At 32.9% G+C, this 14323-nt stretch overlaps 1 protein-coding gene across 1 annotated transcript; it reads right to left on the bottom strand.

The window, feature by feature from the left end:
• Positions 1-2472: 2472 nt before the first annotated feature.
• LOC133877875 (MLO-like protein 3) lies at positions 2473-11505 on the bottom strand. The gene is made up of 15 exons (XM_062316322.1): positions 11176-11505; positions 11018-11075; positions 10615-10901; positions 10379-10495; positions 9344-9404; positions 5832-5923; positions 5633-5707; positions 4921-5009; positions 4553-4602; positions 4185-4225; positions 3907-4080; positions 3562-3597; positions 3399-3466; positions 3186-3246; positions 2473-2957 (listed from the first exon to the last, which is right to left on the bottom strand). The coding sequence occupies exons 1-15, from the start codon at positions 11320-11322 to the stop codon at positions 2628-2630; spliced, it is 1686 nt and encodes a 561-aa protein (XP_062172306.1). The 5' UTR covers positions 11323-11505; the 3' UTR covers positions 2473-2627.
• Positions 11506-14323: the final 2818 nt, after the last annotated feature.

Below are 14323 nucleotides of genomic sequence, written 5' to 3'. Positions count from 1 at the left end.
AGAGTTCCTTGATCTCTAGATAGGAGCATCTGCCGAATATCATGATCAGTTTTCCCTTCACAAACCTTCATATGATCCTGTAGATTTCCAGTTCCATGTGAACTGTTAGCTATATACTTATGGTCACAGAACTTGCATTTTGTCCATATTCTTGTATCATTTAGATATGTAGAAGGAACTTCATCAAAATGGGTCCAAACAGTTGAGGTCTTCCTACGCTTCTTCGGGACCTTTTTTGTCGTTATCGGATTTGTATGAATAGAAGGATCCTCCCTTGTATCTATTTCAACCACATCGTCATCGAATATAACCGAATCTTCGTTAATCACCTACACGCATATCGTTAGTAAATTAGAATGAAGAAAAAAAAAAAAAGAACCCTTTTAACCAAACTGAGATTAACATATAGGCAGTTAAAATAAAGGGGGGAAAAGTGGAAAACAATATTTACTTAATTACAATTTACAAGACAATGGAAACAAGAATCCCAAACTCAGTATAGCAATAGAAAGAAGATATTCAAGTGTAGGCACTCACTTCAACAGTGACAATCATTTCCAAAAAAATAAAGGTTCCTTTCAAGTTGAAACAAAAATAACTTATAAAGAGCCTACTTTTTAAAATTTGTACTTGTCATAAACCAACTTAAACTAGAGTGCTAACCCAAATTCAGATTTTCAGAATTGCATATATGTTACAAGCACATTGATTGCAGAACTATGATCCCAAGTTCTTAGAATTCTTAGAAGTGTATCTCTTAGAACATGATCCCAAGCAAAATCAGTTTATCATTTTTATTTCACTACTAACCAGTAACCACATAACCTCTAACATGAAATGAAATAATCATATAATTTCCAATCAACACATATAATCTATCTGGGAGGAAGTGTAAATTTGATCATAATATCTTAATTTCTTTTGTTCCATTTTGCGACATGCTTTTTTCCTTACAGTTGAAGTACTTGACTATTAATCAGTTAATCCAAGCAATTTTGCCTTTTTGAACTCCGAAGAAGAGAAGAAAAAAGAAAAAGAGATCCCCTTGTATTTGGAAAAAGCAGTGAGGGGACTATATATATATACGTATACTATATATAGCACAAATCTAAGGTTAGGGTAATATATACGAGTTATTATGCATATATATAGTTTTTAAACCGCTTACGTGAATTATGCATGTATACAGTATTAATTATAGGTTAAAAATGTTTTTATATATTTTTCCTATATACAAGGATTGTTAAGGCGTTAGTGTACAAAACTAAAACTAATTGGGTGCTATATATATATATATATATATATATATATAGCCATAAACCCTAACCCTAAGAGTATATGTTTTATATAGCCAGAAACCCTAATCCTAAGTGTATGTACTATATATAGCCATAAACCCTAACCCTAAGTGTATATACTATATATAGTCATAAACCCTATATATAAAGCATAAATTTAAGGTTATGATATATATAGTAATAATATTAAGATTTTAGTTTTTTTTTTAAAAATAAAATTAAAAATTAAATACAAGAATTTATATGCATAGTGTACATTTCGAGTCATTATGCACTAATATAGTAATATTAGTATGCATAGTGTACAAAACCCTAACTACATTTGTTTTTTTTTTTTTTTTTTTTTTTGGAAAAAAAAAAGTTCGCCACATGTCATGGTGACACGTGGCTCACATATGGCCATGTGTCTATATTACACGTGGCCATTCAGCCACGCACATTGGAACATGTGGCCACATGGCCGCGTGTAAATAATCCACGAGGCCACACGGACATGTGTAATAAATACACATCCGAACGGCCACATGTATATATTCACGTGGCCACACGGACACGTTTATAAATTCACGTGGCCGTTCGGACACGTGTATTTATTACACGTGTCTGTGTGGCCGCGTGAATTATTTGCACACGGCCATGTGGCCACGTGTAATACATACACGTGGCCGAACGTCTCCCAGCTCCATGTTGCCACGTTGTCAGTATGACACGTGGCTATCCAGGGACCGGGGGGGGGAGGGGGGGGGGGGATGGCCCCAAATTTACTAAAAAAAAAAATTAAAGGTGGGAAAAAAAAATCTAAAAAATTAAAAAAAATATAAGGTAAAAATAAAAATTTAGCTTACTTGGTCCCTACCAATTTTTTTTTTTCGGCCATTGGCCCTTGCCCATAAGAATTTCTGGCTCCGTCCCTGTGGCTATCTAGACACGTGGCTACAGGAACCGCTACTGTAGCAACGTGGCGAATGACAACTTTTTTTGTAGTGAGCCTTAGGCCCTCAAGGCCATTAGGAAATACTACTTAAATAAGTTCCATAAGTGTAGCACTGATGTAATTACTTGAGAAGCATCTCAGCAATGTCTACTTTATCTCTTTGTTTTAGAAGAGCCAATTGAAATTTTGTTGGTTTTACGTATTTCTTATTGGCCGTTTTCTGGTTTCTATAATTTGAAATTTTGAAAGAAAATATGTACATATATAAGATCAAAACATTCAAATTGTAAGTATACAAGGTTATTGAATGAATATTTATAATCAAAAGCAAGCTTCAATTCTGTAATGCACAGTTCCGTTTTTCATCTTGATCCGCTTAGCTTCCTTCTCCAAAACTAACTTGGAATTTTAGTGACCTCTGAGAGTTCTATTTGCACAATATTAGATGAAACCATGCCTAGCTCAAGCTCATCTTGGTGAGTTTCTTGATGATCACGTTCTTCAACAATTTCGATTTCCCCAAAAGGATGACTCCGGTGATGAGAAGACAAATCCAGCGAACCCGTGGTTCTATTACTGCTTGATACAGTTGACGACGAACGGTCCCGACCAGTTTGTGAAAAATCTTGTTGCTTTTTCCTTCTGTCCCTCGTTTCAGCATACCATTGCTTTACAACATGCACTGTTTGCTCTTCTAGCGCAGCGCCTTTGAATTGTGAGCCCATCTGCATATGCATGTGTAAAAACAAGATCCCGGTTTATATTATACGCTAAAAGCTACTGAGCGTCTGTACATGCGCACATATACGAGAAGTGCTACACATACTCTAAAGTGTTTATTCTTTGGCATAGTAAGAGAAATCACCGTCGAATGAAATAACAAATGAAAGCACACGTAACATCTAATGACAATTTTCACTACTAAGTACACAGAGAGGTTGAAGCGTATATACCTGGGTCACAAGAGCGTAGAGGGGAAGAGTAATGTAACTGCATAAGACTTGAACTACCACCCTGGAGACATTAATTTTTATTCAAAAATGTTTAGCTTTAAGTGAATTAAATCTAATTCAACATGGTATATATTTTGAAATTTCTTGGAGAATGAAGGGGATGAGAAAATTAGAAGAGGAAGTGGGGAGAGAAAGAAAAGAGCATTAACATACGCCAATATCATCCGGATAATGATGAATCCAACACTTTGATGGTAGCAAGACTTTATCCCATATTGCCACTGAAAAGTAAAAGAAAGAAGAAGAACTCTTGTTAAATAGCTGCACAATTAATTCACTCTAGCGCGGATAAAAGAAGACCAAAAACAAGTCATACCGTGACCCAAACAAAGAAAGCCAACTCAAAAGCATTCTGGAAACAAAAAAAAAAATGATAAATTAGACAGTCAGTTCAACATCGTACCGACCATGAATTGGGATAGACAGCAATTATCAGTCCGAATTGGGAATAATTTGGACTAGTAAAGCGAGAGATTTTATATGAGACTCACCTGTCCGGATAGGTGGCCGGACATTCAAAAATTTATTTGAGTAGGTGGGTTCTGTATGAAATATCTCACATTACTTGTCCAAATGGATAACAATTCGGACAAATAATTATTGTGAATCCTTATCCACCGACTACGTGCTCAAAGTGATAACGATTTTCTGATTAACGTACCATAAACAAAGTATAATGTAAAAAGGTCAAGACGAATTTTGGGTGATTGAACCAGAAGAGATTGTCATTAGGTTGCACCACAGGTGCTCCTTTGATTACAAGATTCTGATCTTGGAGCTGAAGGGCCATTCTTGCTACTATCACTTCCAGTTTGGTTCCAAGAGCTAGACCTATCTACAAGGCAGGCATCAAAATCGGCCATTAAGAAAACCAAAGTGGTAGAATGTAATTAAAGTCTTAAGAGTAAGAAACCCACATTATAGATTTTGAATACATACAATTAGCGGGAGAAATGATATCCAAAAGTACACATGCCAACCTGTGATAAGTTCATAATTAATACCCTTTATTAATTAACAAGTTGATAATTATCGAGAAGGAATAGTATATAAATTAAGAACACAAAGTAATCAGGAATGATAAATGTCATTTAGTAGATTGTTATACGATTGGCATATAAAATAAATGATGTGGTAATAAAAATTAGCCCTAAATTATTTTTTACAATTCTTTATTAGTTTGAAGGCTGATTTTTACTGTTACATCATTCCAGTTATATAGCAATCGTATAATAGTCTACTAAATTGCATTACTAGCTTAATTAAGAAGTAATATATATATATATATATAAAGACTTCTTGCTCACCATGCACGTCGACAAGCAAGAAAATGACGACAAGAAACCACATGAGAGGGCTGTCCACATAGTATGAAAAAAATGGAGTGAGTTTGATAAAATGGAAATAATATTATGAAAATCATTCAAAATTAAGATTTCTACTTTGATACTAGCTATATTAAATCACTACGTGTCTTAAAAGCTTAAGCTAATAGATAAATGTGAATTTAATCATTTAATTAATATTTTAATATTCTTTCTCTCACGTGTCAATTAAGTAAGACTCAACACGTAAAATATTTAATTAAAATAGACATAAATTACGGGGATAGAATAAAAATTTGGCCGCCAAATACAGAATATTGTTATAGTGGCCGGGAGTATAAATTCACAACCTGATGCCGACTACAGCTTTGAAATCATCCTCCAGCGATCGTTGTATGTACTTCTGGAAATCGAAAGAGTTTTTTGTTGACAAATGGGCCTACAAAATCAATGAAACAGACAGTTAAATTAGTCATGACACAGACATACTCAGTGTTCGTTTGAGAGTCCGTTAATAAAATTAAGATAAAAAAAAAAATTGAGTTTTCAAATCGTAGGTAAAGAGATGTGTTTTTAAAAATACATAATTTTAAATAATCAACTTTAATTTTACCAAATGTTGAATTGCGCTTTTAAAAATCACGTTATCAAGTATCATGCTTTTATAATTGCACTTTTTGAAATCTTAATCCCAAACGGGCTCTTAAGTTTTTGAAACATTTTTGAATTAGCGTTTTATCAAAATCACATATGTAGATTGCTCTAATCGATGAATAGAGAGAGAATTCATCCGGAAAAAGTGCTACTTCATGGCGCACTTGTAATTATTCATGGTACATTAAATTACAAATGTGCAATGGAGTAGTACTTTTTTCGGATGAATTCCGAAAAAACTGCTGCTCCCTAACATCACTTATATATATATTCTCTGATTTTTTTTTTATTTTTTTTTGTAAGTTATTCTCTGGATTTTAACAATCATATGGTATGATAATTATGACTAGCCAGGTAGGATGAATTAAAATGAAATTAATTAGCAAAAAATAATTTAGAGAAACTAACCGAGATAAAACCGTGGCGTAGAGTGAGGTAGTCAACTTTGGCCACTGACCGAAAGAATTGACGGAAGAAGCATTTCTGCTCCAATTCAAATTTATAGATCAATGATCAGCTAATTAAGTATGCAAGTTCTTGGAGGAATTAAAGAAGAAAAATGTTAATAAATCACAATAATTAAAAGAAATTAAGAAAAAGAACTCACGATCCAAAGATGAAGAGTTGTAAATTTTGTAGAAGAATTCGTATGCCGACGCCCGAATGTTGTTTGTCTTGTATATCTAAACCGATTAGGATCTAATTAAACAATACAAACGACTAATTAATTAACACACTTTGGACCCTTTCATTAAATCCTATTTTATTTCCCATAATCAAATAACCATAAAATAATGGACACAATAATGATTTATATGTACGTAGTCTTATGCTGCGAGGTGTGGCAATATTGTGGCATGGCATAAAAGAAAATTACATACAAGTTTTCCATCTTTTGTTGTCTTTATGTCATGTTAAAACACTTTTTAAAACAATGCACTAACAAACAAAGCCTTGGACTAAGCCTAAAACACTACTGCCCTCCTTGTTGTTCTTCTTTTCGTTGTTAGCCATGCATGATGCGCCTTCCATATTATTATTTAGTATGCATACATTAAAGAGTAATGCCGCATGTATGTTCGATTGGTAACATCTAATAGTCATTGGCTATTAGACACTATCATATCAGCTTTAAAAGATATTTGTGAGATGTTTATATATATATATATATATATATGGTATACAACATTACTCTATATTAAATTAAAAAATTTGGCAAAAAAAATATAATTGAATGATCAATGAGTTGAAAATAATTAGTTGCAGAAACTTTACTTAACCCTCTCTGAATTTTCATCACTTTGCATTGGTTTTAGCAATCTTTCTCCAAAGTTCAAAAACTTTCATTTTTTGCAATTTCACCATTCCTGTTAGGGTTTTGAGTTAGATCAAACAGTCAAAGGGTAAAATGACTCTTATACTCCTGTAAACTTTACAAAATTACCCTTAAATTACAATTAATGTTTTTAGAAAATTAGAGAGTTTTGAGAAGTTCTTACCCCATACGTTACGATTTAACAGAAAATCCTAACGGTGTGATAATATTTCAAATTTTTTAAAGTTCAATACACTAAATTGAGAATTTTTTTTAATTGTAAAAGTGATGAAGTTCAGGGGGTTAAATAAAGTTTCCCCTTATTAGGTCTCGTTTGGTTTGCGGAATGGCTATTCCATTAGAAAAATGAATAGTCATTCCTAGGAATAGAAGGTGGCGGAATGGAATTACTATTCCTAATCTTTAGTTTGGTAAGAATACATAGATTTTAATTGGAATTCAATCAAAATTACTAAAACAACCCTACATTTTTTTTTTTTTAAAAAAAAAAAAAAAAGATTCCGGGGGTGGTTGTGGCCACCCCCAAAATACTCGTCGGGGGTGGCCGGCCACCCCCGAGGGAGTCTGGGGGTGGCCGCGGCCAGTTAAGGGTTTGGTTTTTTTTTTTTTTTTTTTAAATAAAATATAAAATAAATGGTTTTTTTTTTTGAAAATATTGCATTTACCCCAAGGAATAGGTATTCCTCTTCGTAAAGGAATATGTATTCCAATGGGAATACCTATTCCAAGAAATAGACCCCTACCAAACAAAAGAATGACTATTCCATAGGAATAGTCATTTGATTCCAGGGATCTATTCCGCGAACCAAACGAGACCTTAGTTTTTGAATGTGAGAGAGGTAATAGAGGAAGTCCTTACAGAAACTATAGATATTTTATTAACTTATTTGATGGAACCCAATCGGTTAATTAAGGGACTTGTTTAGGTGAAATAATTCTCTACTTCTGATAGGAAAACACCACAAAAGCTAATTTCGAATAAGAGAAACCACAAAACTCTACTTAGGGCAAGAAAATACCACAACTTTCAAAAATACTTTCTCTGATTTCTTTATTAAAAACAAGACGGCCTTTAAATAGCTCAACTACAATTAGATAACACCTAAATTGATAAGATTTCAAATAATAAAAAAAAATTCTAATCCTAAACTCAACTCTTAAACCTATCTCACCCTAATCTAGCAATCTTATCCCTATCATTATTAAATGATCCAAACATTTTATTTAGTAATAAGAGATCATACGACCAATTGTACGTAATTGGGTACCTTCTTCTTGGTTTTATAGTAAGTACTTTCTAAGGTATTTTAACTTGAGTAATGCTATATATTATTTCCTTGTTCTTTTTTTGTCCCCCTAAAATTGATGTGGTTCTTAAAATTACTATTGGATCAAAATTCAATAATGATCTATCATAAATTCAATGGTTATAATTCACAGGACCAATTGGTGCTGCAAGATCTTGAATGTGTATATATATATATATATATTTGAATATTCAATTGTATAATAGAAAACAATAGATAATTCAATCGTTTATATATATATATATATATATATAAGAAGATACAAAAGATTAAAAAAGAAAAAGAAGGTAGTTATAATTAATTAATCCACCGAGGCAGTTTGAAGGTTTTATTTATGTTTATGACAAAAAGTCATGCTTGGTTAGATTCACGAGTTAACCTAATTTCCATTTTCCACCCGGCCCCCTCCAATGGGTCGGGAGATGGAAGAATAAAGAAGACCAGCCAACGTGTCAGCAAAAGACAACCAGAGCAGTTAATAAAATCTTTTGTTTCAAAGATTCATTAATTATTATACAACAATATATCTACCCCACCGCCCCAGGCAACTCATTGTCTGAAGTCAACAACTTTTATTACAAAGTTATTAACATGTCGGTGTGAGAATTAATAATCGGTGGAATAATTAGGAGGAATTAATTACTTCAAAAAAAAGAAGATATTTTTATAAGTCAAATTTCTTATTTAATTATTTTATTAATTATATGTCCCATCAATTTATAAATAAATTTACAACTTTTGGGGGTAAATTAAAAAGTTCTTTTTACATGCACTTGCACTTAATTTTTTATTTGAGAAATCAATATACAAATCCTCAATATTACAATTTTAAGTACTTACTATAGGATGTCATTTTTGAATTTTGGATGAATTATAGTTGAATTTTGAATCTAACGGTTATTTTTATTGTTCCGTCAATAAATTAATAAGCATTTAAGAGTGTAAACTTAAAAATTTGTGTAGTATTTTTCTTTTTATTTTATAAATAATAAATAAATAAATGACTACATGTGAACAGGCCACCAAAAGTATATATGTAAGAAGATAATGCGAAGGCTAAGAAGTAGTGGACACGTTCTAATTAAGAATGTTTAATTTCTTCTTTCTCAGTTTAATTTGAAGCAAAAGCAAATTGATATATGTTTTTCATCCTTTTTCTTTAATGTATTGAGTTTGCTAATATGTTTTGAGTCTTTTGACTCTTGATCGAGTACTTTTTGTTTGAAAAAATAATTTGGTGTGACATAAAGATAAAAACTGTTTTTATATTTTAGGAGTGTTTGGTATTTTGAATAATTTGTCAACATTTTTATATTAAGAACAAAAAAAAATAATAATAAAAAAATAAAAAAAAAATTAACAAACATAATCATGGTCAAAAGTAATAGCGGCATAGCCAAGAATTTCACATCATATATATATGCTTAAATAGAATGCTAATAAGTAATAAAGTGGCCAAAAGGAAATATTTCTCACCATTAGCTACTTGGTAATCAATTGTCTGAGTTTCTTTCTCCCAAGCTTCCCAGCGTCTCATCTATTTACATGCATCCATTCAATTCAATCCCAAGGCCAAATTGGAGATGAAAACAAAATTTAAAAAAAATAAAAAAAGAAGAGGAAAAACTATCGACACAAATGTTCTTACTAATTACTAGCTAATTAATCAAATAACATTATTTTTTTTTCTCGGTAAATTTTTTTATTTTGTACAATTGATATAACTTATTCCTTTTTGCAATTTTATAGAAATATATGCATGCACAAGTTAATTAAGCTAAAAAAAAAAAATACAAAAACTTAATTACTTAGATGTGAGAATTATTTTCTTTGACAAACAACTTAATTAACAAGTAACCGATTTTCAATTTTATTTTGTAAGAAAAAAAAATGAACACATAACTGGAAAAGAAGAACCATATATTTCATCAATAATTAACATAATATGGTTAAAACAAAAAAAAAAAAAAAAAAAAAAAAAAAAAAAAAAAGGAAGAAGTTATGAATATCATGCCCAAGTACCCCCCACCCAAAAAAAAAATAATACATAAAAATTATGAACAAGACTTGGACTATATACCAAAATAATAAAACACCCACTCTATGAGTTGAGGAATCGCGTCGCCGGAACGGTCACCCCACCCTCATTGGCTGGGGTGGCCTGCAGGCCACCCCAACCCATAGTTGTGGTCGCTCTGGCTACCCTCCACCTCTCAGGGTGGCCCAGCTCATGGTGTGACTGTGACTCCCTTCTTACCCCTTTTTAGGGATACCGGGCTGCTATGCCACTCTTTTGGCTAGATTTTAAATGAGCCTAAAAATCTACTCCAAAGTAGGTTAAGGAAGGTCTATGTTATATCCGTCAAAGTTCCCCTTTGTTTTAAACAATATATATATATATATATATATATATATATATATATATATATAAGCATAAGTCTATCGCATCACGTTTACAAAACTCACTAAAAGTTGAAAAATTAAACAAGTAACTTGCAGAACTAGGCATACCTTGGCCCTTCCTAAAGCCATGGTTAGAACACTATAGACAATCTGCATAACAGCCAACACGAATATAAAGTTGTTGAGCTGAAGGATCCCATCTTGTGACATAAAAGAGGTCATTCCCTGCAATTAATTCGATCACATGCAATTTAAAAAAAAAAAAAAAAAAAAAAAAAAAAAAAAAAAAAAAAAATTCCTCGTTTTCTAATATATGATTAAGATAATTAATACTAAATAAATACCTGGGAAGCACAATGATCAGAAGAAGCGTTACTTGTATCAGCTGCTGCCAATCTTCTTTCCCGCTGCCACGGAACATCCTCAAAAACATCTGTCGCTGGCAAAGAATGTTCGTGAGACGTGGCAGTAGTCCATGTGTGAGCAAACCCTAGTGCTTTGGTAGTTCTTGTTGATGCACTTTTGTGGCAAGGAAGCATGGTGTATGCAACTTTGGTGGATATGCAGATTTTGGAAATGGGTCTTTGAGTTACTGTTAATATGAGCGACATGAACCCCAAGAGTATCAACACTGCAACAACGCCCATGCACAAAATGAAAATAAGTAAATTAATACACATAAAATTTCTAAGCACATATATAGACACAGTAGAAATTGGTTAAAACTTGAAACCTATAGCTAGCTACCTGATTTAAGCTTCTCCACTGCTTCAAACATAGCAGTCTTTCGGTGTCTTTTGAGCCACTGCAAATTAAACAATAATATTTAACAAATACCATTTTAAGTCTTCCCTATAAGTTTATCTTTGGATGTTTTCATATGATTCTTAGATGGATTTACTTACGTTGCAAAGGAGGTGGATCAGGTGCTCCAACAAAAGAGAGAGAGAGATGAAGACAAAGCAAACGGTGGCGAGAGCCCAGACGGGCGTGGCTTGCAGGGTGTGAGAAGAGAGAGAAACATTGGTTCCTCCTCCTCCCTCGGCAGCCATTTACTAGTATTTCTTCTTGAGAGCTGGTTTAGCATCGGGAGGAGGCCGAGATCAAATTAATAAAGGAAAAAGATTAATGGGGGAAAAGGGTCGAATGAACAACGAAGAAGAAGAAAAAAAACAGAGTTGAAAAGATCGAAGCGTTTAACTCTTCAATGTTGTTTGACTTTGGCCGCCGCTCTCTCTGGGGGCGTCCACGTGACTGACTTTCACCGGGGAAGGTCTTAACTTCGCGCGGACGGGTGGGGCCCGGAGCAATAAAAGATCGTCCAAGATCCGGGGTGCATGGGACCCGGTCTGTCGTTTAAGCTAAGGAAAGATGGAAGAACAGCTAGCGTTTTGTTAGAATTAGAATTACCAGAGTCAAATAGGATTGGCCAAGTCGGTCTATCACAGGACCCTTGAAGCCAATTCCATTCCTTGAATCAATTTTCTTTGACAAAATCTTAATTGACCATAACGTCTGTGAATTTATAATTGAAATTTGAGTTGAATGATGAAGACGATGTTAAAATTCAAAATATATGCTCTAATTTCATGTTGTATTATTATTTATTTTAAAAGTTTATGTTGATAATAAGTATATGATTATATAGTTCAATCTTAATTAATCCGACTCATTTAATCAGACCGGTCAAATCCCTCAATAATATTCTGCTAATTCTGTGTTGAGTTTACGGGTCGAGTAAAAAATTATAATTCTTAAATATTGCATGACGGGTTCTAGTAGGTCAATCATAACTTAACCTATTTAATTAAATGGGTCAAACCCCTCAACCTTAATACACTAATTAATTTTATAAATGAAATTCATGTAAAATTTACAAGTCATGTAAAAAGTTAACCGTCCTAGCTAGCTACTTCAAATATATATATATATATATATATATATATATATATATATATATATATATATATGTGTGTGTGTGTGTGTGTGTGTGTGTGTGTGTGTGTGTGTGTGTGTAGGCTAGGCTACAAAACTCGTACATGAAACGGGTCATTTTTATCGGTTTGTAGCCTTGACCAATGTCGTATATATGTGATATGTTTTCTAGCTAGCTATGATCGTGAATTTACCTATGTGATATGTTTTTACATATATAGAAGAAGGAAGGGCACACACATAAATGTTTGCTAATTTTTCAGTTGCCGTCGCTAGCTTGACTGCATATTCAAATTCCTAGCAATTGTTTGTCCGAATTAATGGTACGTGTTAATAAAGGCATGCAAATTCGGATTTGAGAAAGCTCATTATAAGAGTCTTACTTACCCAACAAGTAAGTCCTAACCATAGACATTGACGGTGGTGAGTGAGAGGAATTAATGGAGAGGAAAGTGATGGTCAAACTTAGGGAGCTAGGACTAGGGGTGTGCATGGGCGGGGTGGGGTGGGTTTCCGCCTTTTTTGGCCCCGCCCCGCACCTTTCCAATTTCCAACCTGCAAACCGCACTTGATAAAGATTAACCGTGCAGAGCGGTTAACTGCGGGGCGGGTTCGCGCGGGGCAGGTATTTTGAGTGGCTTTTATATAATTTTGATTTTATTTTGTAAAAAATAAAAATTCAAAAAAATATTGATTTTTTAAATAAAAAATTAAATTCATATTTCCATTCAAGAACATTTTTCATGGAATTAGCATTTTAAACTAAAAGCTCTATTAATTATAAGATAAAATTCTAAGAAACATGATTTCTATTTTCTCCCATCAACAAAGCATAATTGAATAAATGTAAAGAATAAAAAGTTATAATATTTCACTATTCCATGTAATCAATTTTCTTGTCTTTTCCAGAAGTAATGAAAAGATTATTTCAAATAACAATACAATAAAAATGTGTGCACTTTAACATCCCATGAAATTGAACCAAAAAAATTGTATTTCTCACACAATGAAATGACTCCACTAGTTAGTAAACAACTAAATATACAAAAATATAATAGTCCATTGGTTAGTAAACATGCAAAAATATAACAGTGAACCAAAACAATTTAAAACAAAAGGAAAAAATGAAGAAGATGAAGACAAAGAGAGAGATTCCCTCTACTAGCCTTCTAGGAAGCTCCATAACCTGCAACACAAACAAACAAATCTAACAGTATTGCATAAACAAACAAATCCTAAAGTTTCAACACAACCAAAATGTCCAAACTAAGCTAGTAGCACACATAAAATTTAAGTTACATAAAAAAAACTAAAAGATAGTAGCAAAATGTCAGATTGGAACTCCAGTCTTCTTCAATCTCCAGTCTCCAGACACTCCACTCTTCAGTCTTCACGTCACTAATCCTCCTCAAGTAAAATATTGATGTTCTTCAAAATCATTTCTACAAAAAATGAAACAAAAAAGAAAAAAAAAAAAAAAAAAAAAAGAATTACATTCTCGATTGAAATCAATAATTAGTATTTATAAATAGCAAAATAAATTAAGAAATGAATAATAGAAAGCTTACCTGAATCAAGCTTATAACTTTCAACATCTTCAACTATCTCTGTGTCACTGCTTAGGGGTTTAGAGCTTAACCAATTTTGTGCACATATCAATGTTTCAACCGTATTTGGGGCCAATGAACTTCGAAAAGGATCCAACACACGCCCTCCAGTACTAAACGCCGACTCCGAAGCAACTGTTGTAATGGGAATGGCCAACACAATATGTGCTATCTGGGTAAGTACTGGGAATTTGGTTGAGTTCACCTTCCACCAATTTAAAATATCAAAACTTGCATTTGGTTTTTCAAGATCCCCCATCAAATATTGATCTATCTCCGATTTGCAATGAACATCACTTTTAGAAGTTAGGTACTTATGAAACCTATTCATGAAGTGAAGCGAAACGTTCTCAGTTTCTTCTACATTGAATGAGGAATTTTGAGGAGATGCACCATGTTCAACTTGAGATGAACTCTCTCCAACATTAAAGTGATCATATAATTGTTGAAGGTTGTGCTTCAATTTTTTCACCATTTTAGTACATTGCTCCTCACTAAGAACATCTTTGAA

Source organism: Alnus glutinosa, chromosome 9 (assembly GCF_958979055.1).
Source record: "Alnus glutinosa chromosome 9, dhAlnGlut1.1, whole genome shotgun sequence".
NCBI classification, from domain to species: Eukaryota; Viridiplantae; Streptophyta; class Magnoliopsida; order Fagales; family Betulaceae; genus Alnus; species Alnus glutinosa.
The sequence above is the reverse complement of the archived record's forward strand: the minus strand, read 5'-3'. Positions and strand labels throughout refer to the sequence as shown.

What these genes read in the sequence shown, in the direction of transcription:
- LOC133877875 (XM_062316322.1), bottom strand. Translation starts at nt 11,322, where the DNA reads ATGGCTGCCGAGGGAGGAGGAGGAACCAATGTTTCTCTCTCTTCTCAC. An exon ending in TACGCCACGGTTTTATCTCG is followed by an intron (nt 5,010 to 5,632) that starts GTTAGTTTCTCT and finishes TTGATTTTGTAG; the next exon opens with GCCCATTTGTCAACAAAAAA. An exon ending in TCTACGCTCTTGTGACCCAG is followed by an intron (nt 2,958 to 3,185) that starts GTATATACGCTT and finishes ATGCATATGCAG; the next exon opens with ATGGGCTCACAATTCAAAGG.